Genomic DNA, 18565 nt, shown 5'->3' with positions numbered 1-18565 from the left:
CCACATGTGGACTGCAAGAACATTGTTGGGTACCAGTCATTGCTATATGGGGAGTGTGCTCCAGTGAGTGGGGACATTTGTTGCTGTAGGGGAAGGAGAAGAAATGTATTGTTACAGCGGGAGGAATGTATTGCTACGGGCAGGGGGATGTGTTGTTACAGGGAATAGAGGGGGAATGTGTTACATAGGTGAGAGGGAATTGTGTTAGTGGAAAGGTGATGGGAAAGGAATGTATTAATACAGAGGTGAGGGGGGAATGTATTACAGAGAATGGGGAGGAGGGATTAGCTATCATAGATCAGTGTCAGTGAAAATGTTTTATTACAGAGGTAAGGGGGATGTATATATTAGTGAGGATGGCCATATGTATTACAGGACAAGGGCATGGCTTTCTCCTTCTGTGATGTGACCACACCCACTGCATTTGAAGACCACTCCCCTGCTGGTGGCGTTCTGTCCCTTTGGGAGTGGCAAATACTTTTGTCCCCATGTGCGATTTTTAAACAATGTTGAGAGGTATGGTATAACTGCAAATATGTTCCCCTCTTCTTGCAGTAACTTATACACATTTTACATGTTTAAGCAAGTTAAGTTTTATTACAACATTATCAAATGCCTACCATTTTTCAAGGCAGCCATTAGCCCAAAAAAGATTTTGCACCCCTGCTCTGAACCAGACCACTTTAGATTTTGGGGGTCATTCAGAGTTGGAAGCAAGCCACACAAAATATGCTTTTTCACAGAGTACAAGTGTAAGGAAACGTGGAGTTACTTTACCCTACCGCATAGTTGCACTAAGCTCTTTTAACTGCTGGTAGTGGAACTAAGCATGCATAGGGCCGGCTAATACACACAAGAAGTGCTATTAAGTTTGGAGCTGTGGATCTCACTAAAAGTCCTGAAGGGGTAAAATCAGTTAAAGTACCAGAGCTACTTTAATCATCAGTGATTGGGCTCTCTTTGTTATGAACCATTGTATAGGTTTGTTACCTCTAGGTCAGTGTTTCTCAACTCCAGTCCTCAGGACCCCTAGCAGTAAATGTTTTCCATATCTCCTTGCTGGAGCACAGGTGTATTCATTATTGACTGACACAGTGTAGCAGGTGGTATAATTATTTCACTGGTCACCTGGCAATCCTGCACTGTTAGTGGGTCCTGAGGACTGGAGTTGAGAAACACTGCTCTAGGTCTTGTGGAGCCAGCATCGGAAAGGAGTCCAGGGGTGAGATGGGCAGCTGACAGTCTCTGTCATGACCCCTGGAGATAAGGTCTGACAATTGGGAAGCCAGTAGAGCTAGCTCCCTCCCTGTACCTAGAAACCTTCAGTGTGGAAACCAAAGCCAGGTGAAAAAACTGTGCCCAAAGGGAGAGATTCAACAGTGAACATTGCTGCAGCAAAGGACTGCGAGGACCAGCAATCTTCTGTTTTCATCCTCATTCCTGGCAGGTCTAGTGGATCTGCCGAAAGTGGGGTGATAGTGAAGCCGAACCGCTGCCATGCTGACAGCGACAGTAGTGGAGGAGTAGAACAAGCCCAACCCCAGGGTTGGCTATAAGGAGACTGGTATCATACTGTGATTGTGTCCCCTGGTGTGTTTGTGTTATGTTATAACTGTTAGTATGATTAATTTAACTCTGTAATAAAAGTACTATAGCTCTGTTAGTGATTTGTATTAAACACCCCAGCACTAGGTTAGGATTACAGCCTGCCTAAATATAGACTCAGCAAACCCCTGCGAGTCAATGAACAGGCTGTTTCCCCAGATGTGGACATTAAATTGCAGGTACTCCAGCAGGAGGCACATAGGAAGAAATGGCTAAGTACCAGCTGGATGATGGATACGTAGACCCTCCTAGCCGTACATTGTTATTGAAGGAGAGAACCACAGCACAGTGGCACTAGTATTTGGTTAGATCAGAACCCCACTGCAAATAACGCTTAGCCGGAAGCTCTGGAAGGAAGTGGAGAACTAGATATGTGTTTAAGCCTCACAGTGCTTGGAATGGGTTCCACAGAAAAGGAGGTGAACTCCACATTAGACTAGGCTTCACCTAAGTGCAATCTTGGCAAGGGTATGTGCAGGTCGCAAGTGGATATTTAAGCGGTGACCCAGGAAGGGTGTCCTCGGCTCAGTGATGGTTCGACGTACAGAAAATTGGACAGCAAACCAACAGCAGGGAACTCTGACATGACTAACGCATATAACTTAAGGAAGCAGATTGAGTGTAGTGGGTCTCGACTATGCTGCTGCATTATGATGCACTTAAAGGTTATCTTGATGCGATTTAAATGTATCTTCAAGCAGAAGCATTTACATGGCTTATTTTGAATTGCACGTATCGGAAAATATGAACCACTCAAAATAAACACATAAATACAAATTCGTACAACTCTAAAAAAGTCTCTATGGGGGAATTCAATTAGAAGGATTTTTACACCTCTTGTACCCCATAGAGGTGCAAGGAACAATGAGCATAGATTTTACCTTAGTAACAGTAAAAATGCGCAGCCGCTATGTTGTGAGGAACATCTTGGCTAATTGAATTCCCCCCTTTATGTCCATAAAAATAGAATCGCTCAACTTTTTATTTCTCTTGTCATGCTCATCAAGCACAGAGAATAGTGCAGACTTGATTTGGGAGGTCACCCAAAATTAGCCAGTTAAATAAAATCTGTGAATTTTTGGATAATTAACAAAACTATCATGTATCCAAGTTTTTTATGAATTAGTGATCTACCAATTAGGAGCCATTTACAAAACATTGTCTCATTTGCTAATCAATGAGGTGACCATATAAAAGGGTGATTATTTACTTAAACATATAGCTACATAAAACAATGACACAACATGCAGGTGATTTTCATGGTGTTTCTTAACATATTGGGAAGATTGAAGTGACAGATGCTCTGTAGTAAATGATTACTGACCCAATAAAACCAAGCTGTGAGATCTGTACTTTCCAGTGTAGCATTCCAAGTATGAGAGATGCTACTGCAGGTGAACAGATGCAATCTAAGTGGGTATGTATTCAATTGGATGCATCATATTTAATGATGTGCAGGTGAAATAAATTATAGCAAGATTGTAATATTCTAATTTTGAAAACATCTATTGAAACATATGACTTGTAACTATACAGTGATCGAAGAGTAACAAAAATAAGAAAATATAAGAAAAAATCAATGATGATAATTTATACATAACATATTAAATCTCCATGTAGGAGATCAGTCAGTTTTAAGTCTTATGCATATTTAATCGTGTTAGGAACTATTACTACTAATTATTATTCATTTTCTGCTATATTGTCACTAATATGCATAAACAGTATGTTTAAGGCTGTTGTCTATTTCTTCAAATCATTTATTTACAATCATTGTAGTTTCCAATTTCCACAGCATAACAAAAACCTATCCAGCAATCTCACCATATAAATACCTAAGAGGGACATAAGTATGAGGTAAATTTTCAAGAACAGGAATATTTTTGCTCTACTAGTGTTCTTGATGTTATTGCGTGGGCTGAAATCCACTGACATTAATGTTCTAGTACAGAAGAGGGTTGCTGTGGCAACCAGTTTAAGCACCACAGTATAATAAATATATTTTGAAATCATACTCTCTTCTTTATTTGCTCTAGTCTTTTCTATAGCACTACAGTTTTTTTGCACCTTAATGCGCTGTGCTTTAAAAGAGGGATCATTTAAGATCATTTTTAGAGATTTGCTAGGTAAGTATGGGTGAAGAAAAGCGTTGTTCACATGTCAAGTAAAGGATACATTTAAAGTAGGAACATGTATTGTATTGTTTTACTTTAACAAAATAACCACATTAGCACTCGTAACCTGAATACCACTTTACATAAAATATACATCTAAAACAGAGCTATGAACAGATCTCACAAATACTGCGAAATCCTAACACAAAGCTTGCATGCTAAGTCAGGGGAGTCAATATTATATAAGTGAGATACCTCTCCCACCTGCCAGTTTTTATTATTTATGCTTGTTATAATGTGAAAAGAGAAACATTATGTAAGGGAATGCTGATTGTAGTGTTTGGGTACAATTTGTAGAGTCTGTAAACACAGTATGTAACATGTATCATGCCTATTAGTTATAGGGCATTTATAAGGTATATAATTACATAATATTGATAGTATAACATGAAGGAATCACCCACCTTGTTTTAATGCTGTCTTGCAGTAATAACACCCAAACCCATGATTGTATGTGTGTGTGTGTGTGTGTGTGTGTGTGTGTGTGTGTACACACACATAAAGATAAATGATGCCCCTCCCATGATCTGCCAACATCCTGCCCCCAGTTCCATTGTTTAAATAAAACGATGTATGATTTGTCAAACATATAATATCTTTATATATAATATAAAAGTACAATAGAAAAAGTAAAAAATTAGAACTCCTTTCAAAAATAACTTTTAGGCGTGTATGTTTTATATACAGGGTGATTCAAAAGTTGCAGTACACCCTTTTATTTCAAAAACTCTACATGAAATTGGGAAACCTGAATACTCCAGTAAGGTATGGGTGACGTGGTCTATCTTTTACAGTATGTACCAAACATGGGCGCCATCTTTAAATCGGCCAATCGGCCCAATTCCTGTAGAGTTTTTGAAATAAAAGGGTGTACTGCGACTTATGAATCACCCTGTATGTGTGTAAATAAGGTTTACATACAGACACACACATACATGTTGAAAGAGGACGAGTTCCCAGGACGCAAGGTGATGGGGAAGAGTGTGGGTGTGGAGGAACAAGACAGTTGTCTGTAACGTGTCAGTAAGTACAATAAATACAGCTGTAAATGGTTTAGTACTCTAGTAATCTTATAAAGTGCATATTTAATAAATAACAAAGTACAATCACAATGTACTCAATACAAAACTCATTATAGCACATAGTATGCAACAAATTAATGTAAGAAGAAGTTATACAGGGTTAAGTTTGAACAGCCTATTAAAGTCAATTGCCCTGTTTCTTCTGAAAGTATGTCTCTGGTGAACCGTGACGTTATCTAGACCTGACCAACGTCCCCTGTGTCAGTCCAGGTTTCTGATGTGTGTCTTCCTGGATCTGGCTTATGTATAAAGCCATTCAACAGTTTATTGAAATATAGTCCTTAGTTTGAATTACCGTCAATAGGTAGTTAAATGAGGTTCAATTCACTGGTGAGCGATAGGCAATCAAATCAGACCCGATACTTCTAGTCCATAGACAGTACTCGTTCTCTGACCTTGCTAGTTGTATACGGTGTACAAGCAGGGATGTGGGTATGGATAAATACCTTAGTGCCTGGATGCAGTCTCTTAAAAACTAACGCGTTTTGTCCTAAATAATATGTCTGGCTAAAATAAATTAAGATAAAAATAGAAGGAAAGTAGTATCAGAAAGTTAAGTACAAAATATAACCATCAGAAAGGGAGAGAGAGACCTAGGTAGTTGGGCAGGGAGAGAGCCAAATCATCTGAGAGCTAGATCTTTACCTTTCCTATGGTAATACTTTGTACTCAACTCCTTGTTACTAATTCCTTCTATTTTTATTTATGTTTATTTTATTTTACCCTGTTCTAGTGTGGCTGACTGAATTAGGGTTGTCCCAGCCCACTCCACCTATGCAGCGCTCCTTTTTGTGCAACCATACACATGTTTATTTTCCCAATGCTTCCACTGTCACCTCATTATGATTCCTATGTTACCTTTGTATCAGGACATTTACCACATCCAAGTTGATAAAATGGTTGTTCTATATTTCAAAATTATACTAGTAGAATAATTGGCTGCAATCAAATTGACCTTAGTCTCTCTTAGTCTATGTGTGTATGTTATGGAATATATTGACAGTGAGCATTTTAAGTGAATTATCTTGTGGTACAACTGAAATTAGGTGCTTTTATATAGATTGGGCAGCACAGTGGCTTAGTGGTTACCACTTCTGCCTCACAGCATTGGTTTCATAAGTTTGATTCCCAACCACGGCCTTATCTGTGTAGAGTTTGTATGTTCTACCCCTGTTTTCGTGGGTTTCCTCCGGTTGTTCCGGTTTCCTCCCACACTTCAAAAACATACTAGTAGGATTATTGGCTGCTATCAAATTGATGTGTGTGTGTGTGTGTGTGTGTGTGTGTGTGCGTGCAATGGGGCAGGGACTGATTTGTGTTCTCTCCACAGCGCTGCGGAATTAGTGGCACTATATAAATAGCTGCTGCTGCTGATGATGATATATGCTTTTTAATCTAAATATGTATCAACGCTTTTTATTGTATACTTTTGTTTAAACTACCTATTGGTGACCCCTCCTTAAAGGGATAGCTCATCACTACAGACCCTATGGATATTTATCTGATGTTTCCTTCCCTATCATTGTACTTGCTTCTCCAATTTAAAGACCACATGTGTAGATTGGGTTAATCTCACTCGGCGATACACCTGTGGATTAGAAAAACAACCAATCAGCCTCCACCACATGCTATAGAGTATAACACTACTTTCCTTTCCAGTCTACCACCTATTTGATTCTAAACTGAAGATAAAAGTGATAGAATATTATAGAATGTGGCATTAATTTACCACCATTTTAAGTACAGGTAAAATATTCAGATAAGGTTTTCGGTTAATGTTATTATGTATTTGCTACCTCTTGAAAAAGCAGCAGGATGAAGCAATATATGCTAACAGTGTTTTATTAAAGTAGGTTTGTTTTATTAACATTCTGCTTGTTTTTTATACTCTGATTAAAGTTTATGTACACCCATAGTGCTATAGCAAATTATATGACTTAATCACATCATGCATCGCCATTTTGGTGGCCACATGATCCAGACAAGTGTAAGACAAGACAGGAGCAGAATATGTTTGGATACTTATGAGCCATATTTTAATATTCTATGTGTAAATTATTATTTTTGTGATTTATGGGATATTACTCAAAGAGACTGCATTTTTTTTTTGTTTTTTTGTTTTGTGTATGTTCTAAACCAGAGTTAATCTATTTGGCTGGGTCAGTAATTATCCCACCTGTTTCTTCAGACAGAAATCCTGAAAGCATGACCTGTTGTTGAGGACTTGAGTTTCAGCACCTTTGCCTTAAACAATGACATTTTAAAAATGACTCTTTTTTTCATATCGTATTTATTTATTTGCAGGTATTCCAGTCGATGTTGTAGTCAACATATTTATTAACAGTTTTGGATCTATCCAAGAAACAACAATGGTAAGTTTATGGCTTGTTATCCTGTAAATGTCCTCATCTATAATAATTAATAATGTACCATTGCCTCTGTCACCCACTTGATCAAGCAGAAATATGTGTTAAGCAGCACCAGTCTCCACTCTCCATTCATGGACTGCCAGACAAGTACATAATATAATAATTACAGCACACAACAGTCCTGAAGTATTGTATACTTTTAGGAGAACAGTTGATAACACGAGCACAGCTATGTCTTTTTTCAGCTAACACAAGTTACTGATGTTTGTAGTCAGGGTCATCTTAAAAAGATTAGGAAACTCCTAACCGCTTTACAATATGTATCATAATTTGGAGGACGTATCTGGCAGTAGCGGATTGTACCTGACGGAGGAGGTTGTCACTTGAAAGGCTTACATCCTACTTTGCAATGACATCTTCTGTCATGTGCCTCCCACTGCTGACAGGGCCCTGACCTTTAATAAAGGGCTAAATGCATTAGCCTTGGGCCTAACAGAACAGGGGCACACATTTAACCTACCTGATACTCCAATCATTAACCTAACATTGACTGAAGTTCTAATCCAAACCTGAATCCTGACTATAGTATAGTATAAACCGAGTTTTCTACCTTTTCAACACGAAGCTGAAGTCCTTTTTCCAGGAAGTTCATATAAGACAGTGTTCCCTTTGCAAAATTGATCTGTGGGTGAGATTTATATGGTTGCCACTGAAAGAAAAGTGTGCATCTCCCTCAACAGTTAGTGAGGACGCTCCTCAGTGGTCATGTGATGGCAGAGGAAGGAGGACAGGGCTTTATGCTATGAAAGTTCCAGAGGCTTCATTCTCATGAATATTGGTTCAGACAGAAAATGGCTGCCTCCACAGTGTGTAGGCGAAAGGTTCACTTTAACTCAGGAGTCAGCAACCCCTGGCACGCATGCCAGACGTGGCACGCATACCACTTCTATCTGGCATGCCGGCACTGCAGCTGTCTCACTAAAGCAGCTGATAACAGGTGAAACGGAGCTCCTGCATGCACAGAAGTACATTTTCCTAAATTCAAAGGTGCTACTGTATTGCATCTGAGGAAAATATCAGACTAATCAGAAGAAATGAATATATTCTTACAATTGTCAATTATTATCATTATCCTTTATTTACAAACATTTTAAACATTGCTGTATATTGAGGGATGATGCAAACAAATAATAGACAATAACATGAAACAGAAGGTAAATGTGGCGCTGTCTAAATGAGCTTAAACTTTAAGGTGGAGGTGTAGGGAACAATTAATACATTAGGTAGTGGAATAACAATTGTATCTAGTAGGGGGAAGTGTGTGTGGCTACTGTGGCGAACTATAAATATGGGGTGGGCAACTGTGGCATACTATGAATATGGGGAGGGAGCAAATGTGGCATACTATGAATATTAGGGGGGGGGGCAACTGTGAATATATGGGATGCATCTGTGATATACTATAACTAGGGGGGACAACTGTGACATACTAAGAATATGGGGGGCAACTGTGGCATACTATGAATATGGGGGAGCAACTATGGCATACTATGAATATGGGGGGGGAACTGTGGTATACTATGACTAGAGGGGACAACTGTGGCATACTATGAACATATATGTGTGTGTGTGTGTATATATATATATATATATATATGCCCAACTGGCACACCGGGGCTTGACTAGATTGTAGCCGGCACACTGTTTTTGAAAAAGGTTGGCAATCCCTGCTTTTACATAAAAACAAATAGCTCAGCAGTACTGTGGAAACATGCATAGATTGTACATTGTATACTGCATATCTCAGTGTGTTAGAATGTGGAAATTTTCTCTTGCGACAACATTGTGAAAATAAAAGTCACATACACAACAGCAACACAAAAGCAATACATCACAGCATTGCTATGATACAACCCTCTCTGTTTTCATCTTTCCATTTTGAGTAGAAAGGTTGTGCTGCATTTGTAAAAGCACGGAGAAAGTGGAACATCCTGATTAATGCTCGTGTTGTCGCAATTTACAGCTAGGAAAAATGTATTAGTATATGAAGATCATCCAGCTGCAAAAACTGGGGCAGAGATCTAAACAAAACAGTAACATATTCATCAAAAGCACCTTGATGCCCTATTTTTAGAAATAAGAAGTACATTTTCTTAAATTCAAAGGTGCTACTGTATTGGGGAAAATATCAGACTAATCAGAAGAAATTAATATATTCTTACAGTTGTCAAGCTAATATAAAGACTCCTAAAAGTAACCTATATTATATCATTGCATTGAATGTTATTTAAAATATGTGTTTTAATAGTTGTCGACCTCTTTTGACTCATTTGGCAGAACTTGCCCTACCCTAAAGGTCCTAAAAGTGTTTTTTTTTGCTTGGCACTCAGGCAGCCGCAGGATCAGCCCATGTTTTGCCAACTAAATTACATATTTGAAATGTTATAGCACATACTTAAGAAAATAAGATGGGAAAGTTTAATAATACAAATTATGCTTTTACTAAAAGCAGCAAAAGACACATAAACAATTACCATAATCATAAGTATTACTGCCATGCATTAGTATTGATCTATCAGCAGCAGCTATTCATATAGCGCCGCTATTTCCGCAGCGCTGTACAGAGAACTCACATCGGTCTCTGCCTCATTGCACACACGCGCATCAATTTGATAGCAGCCAATAATCCTACTAGTATGTTTTTGAAGTGTGGGAGGAACCCAGAACACCCGGAGGAAACCCACACAAACAGGGGTAGAACATGCAAACTCCACACAGATAAGGCCGTGGTTGGGAATCAAACTTATGAAACCAGTGCTGAGAGGCAGAAGTGGTGACCGCTGAGCCACCGTGCTGCACAATCTATATAAAAGCACCTAATTTCAGTTGTACCACAAGATAATTCACTTAAAATGCTCACTGTCAATATATTGATGAATTGCATACTACTTGAAGTGCCATATATAGGAACAACTTGATGATAATTATACTTAGAGTGCAGCAATTGTATATAGTGCATTAACCATTTCTGTTGCATTTATACATTTTGGGCCTGAGTCATTAAGCAGAGCAAAGCATAAAAAAGGAGTAACTTTTCACCTTGGGGAAACCCATGTTGCATTGGAGGGGGAGGTAAATTTAAAATGTGGGGAAAGATTTATATTTGGATAGGGCATGTCTTATCAACTTTACATTTCAGTGTAAAAATAAAGCTACCAAATATTTGTGTGCTACATGAAAAAGCAGCCAGTGTTTTCCTTACATGCAAAATAATTAACTACTTTTGCACCCCTTGCATTGTAACATGGTTTGCTCAGGGTCAAATTTACTCCTATTTGCCATGCTCTCGTAAATGATTCTGGTCCTTTGAATCATACAGAATTGTAAATTATTATTATGATTATCCTTTATTTACAAACATTTTTAACATTGTTGTATATTGAGGGACGATGCAAACAAATAATATACAATAACATGAAACAGAAGGTAAATGTGGCGCTGTCCAAATGAGCTTAAACTTTAACAAATGATACATTAGGTAGTGGAATAACAATTGTATCTAGTAGGGGGGAAGTGTGTGTGGCTACTGTAAGGCAGAAGTATTTTCAGACACCAATAAAAAAGTAGCCAATGGTGACTGGCATTTCTGTGCAGCTGCCTGTGGTGTGTGTGGTTGGAATGAGGAGAGACAAAGGAAGGTGAAGATAGGAAAGTTGATCTAGTCGCTGTAGAAATGCCAAGACAGTCAGCTGCTGGTAATAATGACTTTTTCACAGCTGAACCATCTTGCTCTTCTGCTTCTGGAAAAGGCTTTTGCTCCGCATGGGCAATCCTGTGGTCAACCGTCAGCTCGGAGTAGCTGTGGGCTCCGGTATTTTTTTTTGGCATCCTGCTTGCTGCTGAACGCAATGAACTAAAGTTGTGGAGGAAGCCTTCACAAATTGTAAATTGTTTTATATTTGTGAGAAGATTATTATCTGGGAGGTTGGACACAGAGTTGATCTAACTTGTAGCCGCCTAGAACTGAATACCGCATGTGAATAGAGCAGTATATTTTTAATATATGTATGATTATTTCTTGCTTATGTAAACTTTTTGACCTGGTACAAACCTTTATTCATTTTTAATACGTAAGAAGCTTACTGCTTTCCTTACAGTACAAATAAATAAAAAACAATTAAGAATCCAATCTTGTAACAATTTGCAAGATACACCTGTTCCTACTGTAATTATAAAGGTGTTAAATGAGTAATATATACTGAATTACATCAGTTCTTCAATCTCTGTGTGTGTAGCTGCCATTATTTCTTTTGGAGTGGCTAGTGCTATGTACTTTTCTTGTTTTATTTTTTAAATAATGATATATTAAAGAAGTTTCAAGACAATGAGATGTTACAGCTATGACATTGGGCCTAATTATTGTTGGATGTAAGTCCATTTGTAAAATCGCAATTTGCTGCACTGTGTATGGCCAAAACTTGCGTTTGTATTTAGGGTTAAACGTGTCTTGCAGAGATTTAATTTGCAAGTGTAATACAGTAAGCAATCCCTTATTGATTGGTCCTATTTAGTGTTAAAATTATCCTTAGATACATTAACCATAAAACTTGCGTTGTGCAACCACTGAATTAAGCCTCAAGTTTGCCAATTGATAATAATGACTGATCACTATACAGTGTGGACTGGTTTTCACTTAAACAGTGGGATGACAAATGTGTAGTTCCCCCTGCTAGAGTAGAAACAAGAGCCGAGCTAGACAGGCTAGGCTGGATCATTACCTGCCAATGTGGTAAAATACCTGTGAGTGGCCGACCCTCCCAGTCAATTGAGGACACAGTCATTCGCTGCTGTCTCTCGTCACTTCATTAAGTTTTTTATTCTCTATGTAATAAAGAAGAATACCAACTGGACCACATTGAGAGAGATTTTATTGTTTTAATGAAGTGGTAAAATAGGGATTTTTGGGACTTTTATTCAACTACAAAGTTTATTTTTAAAATATGTGTGTGTTATTAACTTATTGATACTTTATTTGTAAATTGGCCAGGAGTTGAGATACTCTTATCATTACACTGGGACGGCAAAATTGTCTCTCTTGTTGTCCCATTTTTTTTCCATTTCTCCGTATCTACTCACATCCCAGGGTTACCAAATATATACTAACACTTTTCTTGGCTGTTAATCTTTTGGGATGGTCATTATCTGGTCCAGCCTATCTAGTCTGGTGCTGGTTTACACTTTAGCTGGGGGACCCTATGCTCATCCCCCAGTTTTAGTGAAAACCAGCCCCGGCTGAATAACGCCGGTGCTGTTTAAGAATTTTGGGAGGAGAGGGGGCATACTTGTTTTTTTTTAAAAAAATATTTTAACAATGAAATATATGGCAAACATCATTAACTTATAGATATATTTTAATGGTCCCGGGAAGAAGATGATGATGACCGCTGTATCTTTATGCCGGATGCATCTATACATAGATTAGAAGTAGCATGTGCTTTAAGATATATACAGTTTAAATACATATGTAAAAATGCTAGTGCACATTTTTGGGTATATGTTCTTGGTATATTTTTGCGTTTAACTCAAGGCACATTTTCTTCATATTAGTTGTCAATTCCTGTTACAATGATAAGACATGATTTAATGTGGCTATTTATTAAAATTCTTCAGCCGGGACAGTGGCTCAGGAATCACAATCATTTTAGGAATGAGGGTAGGAATACCAAGCCTGCTGGAGATCCCTCTCCTGCGATGCTTGCCTCATAGGATCTTCAGATGACGTTGGCTGTCGCGGTCAAGCTTGATAAAGTGGTCCAGAACGTAGTCCCCATTGAGATTTATAGGGACTGCACTATTCCGCGATAGGTATCTTAAAGGAAAGATCTCCTGTGTTAGACTTTTGTTAATTAGCCTTTAGATGTTTCCACGTTATAATGGTTGATAAATCGGCCCCTCTGTGAGTAAGCATAACTCTTTTTACTTTCAAGGAAATGGAAATCTTAATTGTTTTCTTGTTTAGTTCCACTTCTAAAAGAAGAGGCCACTCTGCCCAGCAGAACATGGGGATGCAATTTAAAATTGTGAGTTTGATAGTGAGAGGCACAGTGTGTGTGTGCTATCTGGCTGGAACTTTGCTTTGTCACATCCAGTTAGAAGACTTTGATACAGCTACACAGTTGCACTCATTTCTCTGTGATGCCCTGAGAAAGCATTGGGCAGGGAGTGAGTATGATGATGATGTGTTGGGTAATGTGTTAAACTGTCTCCAATTATTTTTCTTTGTCCCTCCTTAACAAACAATAACATAAAGTTGTTGTATTACACCACATTCTCATGAAAAGCAGTTGATGAGATAAACCTGGTTTAACGCAAACATTAACCTATTTTAAATGCATGTGCAGATTGTATACATGGTTGCAGTGTGTCATAACTTGGATTCCAGAATGGAATTATCTTTCAAGTACAACCCAGAAGGGATATTTTTTTTTAGTGTAGTTGCTTTCCAATCTAATTACTATGGTCTGCATCATCTTTGTGTCATTTTCACCACAATGTTCAATAAACCTTTACATGTGTGTTAGATGAAACACAACTGCAGTAAAATAGATGCTTGTTGGAGGTGATCTCACATGGAAGGAAGTAGGGAAGGAAAAGCCACGGATTATAAACTAATAAATTAATTGTTCTGGCAGTGGAATGCAGGTGGTAATATATCATAAATGCTTCAGTTTCTCCACTTGAACTGTAGCTAATCTGTCTGTTATTATAAAGTAACCAGAGCAATGTGTAATTGATTTAGTTTACCTTCAAGACACTATAAAGAAACTGCTTTAGACTGATGTCAGATATTGTAGGACCTCTAATAGAGTACTTGGAACACCATGATATTAACTCAATGCACAAGTTCACATTTTTTGTCCAATCAAAACAGTGGCAGTGGCATAAAGCAAGTATTCACAAGGATACCTTTTGATCTTGATCCTTTCCCCCCTTTTTTAATGGGTTGTACTTTTTACCACACATGCTTTATACTTAATATTTCCTTTTTCTTTTCCTTGGCTGAGAATCCTATGTCACGGATCACTCAGCACCACTATCTGGAGCCATCCACATTATTTTTTACACATTTTACAGAAGAATAAAAAAAGTCAGACATTCAACTGAACCTAGAACCTTTTCGTTTGCTGTCAGATATTTGGCTCTGACTTTGATTTATGTTTTTGCTTCTCTATTCTATATTTAATGTGTTATTGCTGACTTTTGTACCTGGTGTTTGCTAGTGTCTGATTTCCGCAGGTTAGCATGATAAACTCCATCCATAAAAGTAGCAGCTATCTTGTAATGCCATATTCTGGCATCTAGTGTATACTATTAAGTAAGATCGTGTAATTTGTGGTTCTTTTATGAGATTTAAACATGTAGTTAAAGTCAATTATCACCTTGTAACAAGTTCTGAGTCATGGAAAGGATTTTGCCATGACGTTACCCATTTATGGCAGTCAAGTCTATTTCATATATTTGATTATTTTCCTATAGGCAACACCACATACGCTAATTGGATTACTAATGTCAAGTGCTTAAATTGAAAGGGACTTTATTTATGTCTGATAAAGAATGTAATCTGAACAAATTATTGCAAATTTGTTAAAGTAGCTATTGCTGTCAAGGGACATTATATAAGGCTCTAGCCTCTTCTTCATTTAAAAGTATGCAGTCACTATTATGTTACACATTTGCCTAATCCATCCGGCTACTTGCTCCCCCAAGCACTTTGGTAAGAGATATTTGTAGAGCAAATCAACAAACAGGTTTAGGCATCATATAATATATGTAGAGCAGAGTTATGAGATCCTTGACTTGTCTTCTCAAGTTCTAAGTGTGTTTCCTTGATGTTTTCTTGTCATTTACCAAAATAGTTTTAGGTGGGTCTGAGGGTCAGTCTTTTATAAGGCTGACAAGAAGGTAATGACATCTACTTAAATAAAAAAATAAAAGCTAAGACTATCGGTAGTATAACAGGTAGGTTCCATAGTAATGATGTTAGAAGCTGTTGACTCTCAGCATATGGCATATGAGAATGAGAGCAGCCCTGGCTATTATTTGTTTGCATATTTTTTAGGCATAGAAATTATTTAGCTGTTGTTCACTGTTCACGTGGTGTTATGCATGTTAAGGTTGAATGTCTTACAGTTGTTTACGTGATGTATGTGTCTGAGTTTATGTTCTTCCACTGTTTGCGTGGGTTTTCTCTAGATGCTCCTGGTTCTTTCCATAGTCCTGAAACTTGCTGGTAGGTTAATTGTCTTCTGACTAACTAAACCCTAGAGTGTCCTTTTAGAGACTTGAGTGGCCCTCTAAACTACAAAAGGGCTGCACATTACCCTTAATCTCAGTAATAAGTTAAAACAATGCATCCAATGAAAGAAAGAGGCACCTATCTAATAGCATATCAGCAGGGATTTTAAATGAGTCCTACAAACTATAACAAACATACTTGTGAATAGTAATATATATTAATATATAATAATAATACATGTGGTATTGTATTGTGTGCAAAGCTTTTATATATATATATATATATATATATATATATATATATATATATATATATAAATGCTTAGTGGCGTCTGTGTGTGTGTGTGAAAAAAAAACAACAAGTTGCAGCGCCACCTGCTGGGCAGAGTTATACACTGACCTACTAAATTCTTAGTGTGTGTGGGAAAAAAAATTCAAAAAGGACTGAAATTTGGTAGGGCTCAAACTCATTTTCGTGAGGTAATTTTACCTCATGAACACACATGTGTAGAGGCGTGCGTTAGTGTGTGTGTGTGTGTGTGTGTGGAAAACACTATTTTCTCAGAAAGGGCTCATCCAATTGACTTGAAATTTGGTATACTGACATTATTTGACAAAAAAATTAGAATAGTCAAGTCAGTTAACTTCCATCATCCCCCCTTCCCCCCGTGGGAGGGGTAGTAAAGGCTAAATTTACGAGTTGAGGGGTCAAACTCATTTTCGTGAGGTAATTTTACCTCATGAACGCACATTAAAAAGGCCGCTTGCGTCGGGAAGTAATGCTCTTCCCCTGAGGAGGCCTGGGCTAGGCCCAAATGCATGACAAGAACCTTTTTAAGACCTTAAGTAGCTTGATTTGACTAGAATGCATGAGTATCATGCACGGGTTAACTTGTGTATGTATATATATATATATATATATATATATATATATGTTATACACACACTACTGTGCAAAAGTTTTAGGCAGGCTTGAAAAAGTGCTGCAAAGTAGGAATGCTTTCAAAAATAGCAGTGTTAATAGTTTAGTTTTATCAATTAACAAAACACAAGGTGAATGAACAGAGGGGAAGTCTAAATCTAATCAATATTTGGTGTAACCACCCCTTAAACAGCATCAATTCTACTAGGTACACTTGCATAAAGTAAGGAATTTTGTAGGATTATAGTGAGGTGTATGATTAACCAATCATACCTAACAGGTGATAATGATCATCATTTTCATATGTAGGTTGAAACAAAGTCATTAACTGAAACAGAAACAGTTGTGTAGGAGGCTTAAAACTGGGTTGAAGAACAGCTAAACTCTGCTACAAAGGCGAGGTTGTGGAAAACCGTTTCATGTCACAGGTCATACATTATGGCAGCAAGACATAAGATCATCAGCAAGGTCACTCCCAGGCAAAGATTTCAAAGCAGACTGGGGTTTCAAGATATGCTGTTCAAGCTATTTTGAACAAGCACAAAGCAACAGGCAACGTTGAGGACCGTAGATGCAGTGGTCGGTCAAGGAAACTTAGTGCATCAGATGAAAGCCATATCATGCTTGCAGGTGCTCTGGACTGATGAATCAAAATGTAAAATATTTGGCTGTACCAGAAGGCAGTTTTTTCGCCCAACAGCTGGAGAGTGGTAGAATAATGGCTGTCTGCAGGCAACAGTGAAGCATGGTGGAGGTTCCTTGCAAGTTTGCAGCTGCATTTCAGCAAATGAAGTTGGGGATTTGGTCAGGATTAATGGTGCTCTCAATGTTGAGTAATACAGGCAAGTACTTATCCATCATGCACTACCATTTTGGAGGTGTCTGATTGACTCCAACTTTATTCTGCAGCAGGACAACGACCCCAAACATACAGCCAATGTCATTAAGAATTATCTTCAGCGTAAAGAAGAACATGGAGTCCTGGAAGTGATGATATGGCCCCCACAGAGCACTGATCTCAACATCATTGAGTCTGTCTGGGATTACATCAGGGTTGTCCAACCCGCGGCCCGCAGGCCGCATGCGGCCCAGCACGCCTGTAAATGTGGCCCAGAAGGAGTTTTTGTTGTGGCAAGGGGGCAGCGCTGTTAATGGAAAAAAAAAAATCCTGCAAAAAAAAGAAAATAAAATACTTACCTTGCGGTCACGCGGTCACGTCAGCTGGTACTCCAGCTCCCTCCCTTGTCTCCTCCTCTGTTGCGGTGCTCGCAGTGAATGTCGGGCGTGATGTCATCACACCCAACATCCATTGCGGAGCGCAGCACAGAGGAGTCACCCACGTGAGAAGAACAATCAGCAGCACAGAATTGGAGAAAAGAAGAGAAGAGGACAGGAGAACAAGCCGATTAAAAGGTAAGTTAAGGTGGATTTTTTTTATTATTTCAAGGGACGCTGACCAGTGAATAAAAGTCACCTGGTCCTGGAGCATCATGGACCTTATCTCCCTGCTACATACTTCTACTTGTAATACTAATGGGGCATTATATATTATTCTCTTTGGCCCATTATAAGTTGTTATCCCTTAACTAACATAGTAGTGCAATTAGCAAAACAGGTCACAATTTGGGGTCACAGTGGTGTATATGTCAGGTACCGCAGGCCTGGTCAGGGCACCCTGATATACAATGCCTGGCTTAAATGCACTTTATTTTATTTACACTTGGTTTTTTGGATGATCAGCTATCGTTATTGTTAGTGTATCTTATGTGCGGCCCAAACCAACTCGTCGTCTTCCAATGTGGCCCAGGGAAGCTAAAAGGTTGGACACCCCTGAATTACATGAAGAGACAGAAGGATTTGAGAAAGTCTACTTCCACAGAAAATCTGTGGTTAGTTCTCCAAGATGTTTGGAACAACCTCCTTGCAGAGTTCCTTCAAAAGCTTTGTGCAAGTGTACCGTGAAGAATTGATGCTGTTTTGAATGCAAAGACTGGTCACACCAAATATTGATTTGATCTAGATTTCCCCTCTCATTCATTCACTTTGCACTTTGTTAATTGATAAAAATAAACTATTAGCACTTCTATTTTTGAAAGCATTCTTACCCTTCAGAATTTT

General features: G+C 38.3%; 1 protein-coding gene across 3 annotated transcripts in view; it reads left to right on the top strand.

Moving 5' to 3' along the window:
• The window catches only part of GLRB (glycine receptor beta), a 133571-nt gene that overhangs the window by 94093 nt on the left and 20913 nt on the right, over nt 1-18565 (top strand). For all 3 annotated transcript variants that reach the window (XM_075198264.1, XM_075198261.1, XM_075198270.1), the window contains exon 4: nt 7166-7233. In XM_075198264.1, the coding sequence (XP_075054365.1) occupies nt 7166-7233 (68 nt within the window). The remainder of the gene's footprint in view (nt 1-7165; nt 7234-18565) is intronic.

Source organism: Mixophyes fleayi, chromosome 1, assembly GCF_038048845.1.
Source record: "Mixophyes fleayi isolate aMixFle1 chromosome 1, aMixFle1.hap1, whole genome shotgun sequence".
NCBI lineage: Eukaryota > Metazoa > Chordata > Amphibia > Anura > Limnodynastidae > Mixophyes > Mixophyes fleayi.
This window is presented reverse-complemented; position numbering and strand designations above follow the sequence as displayed.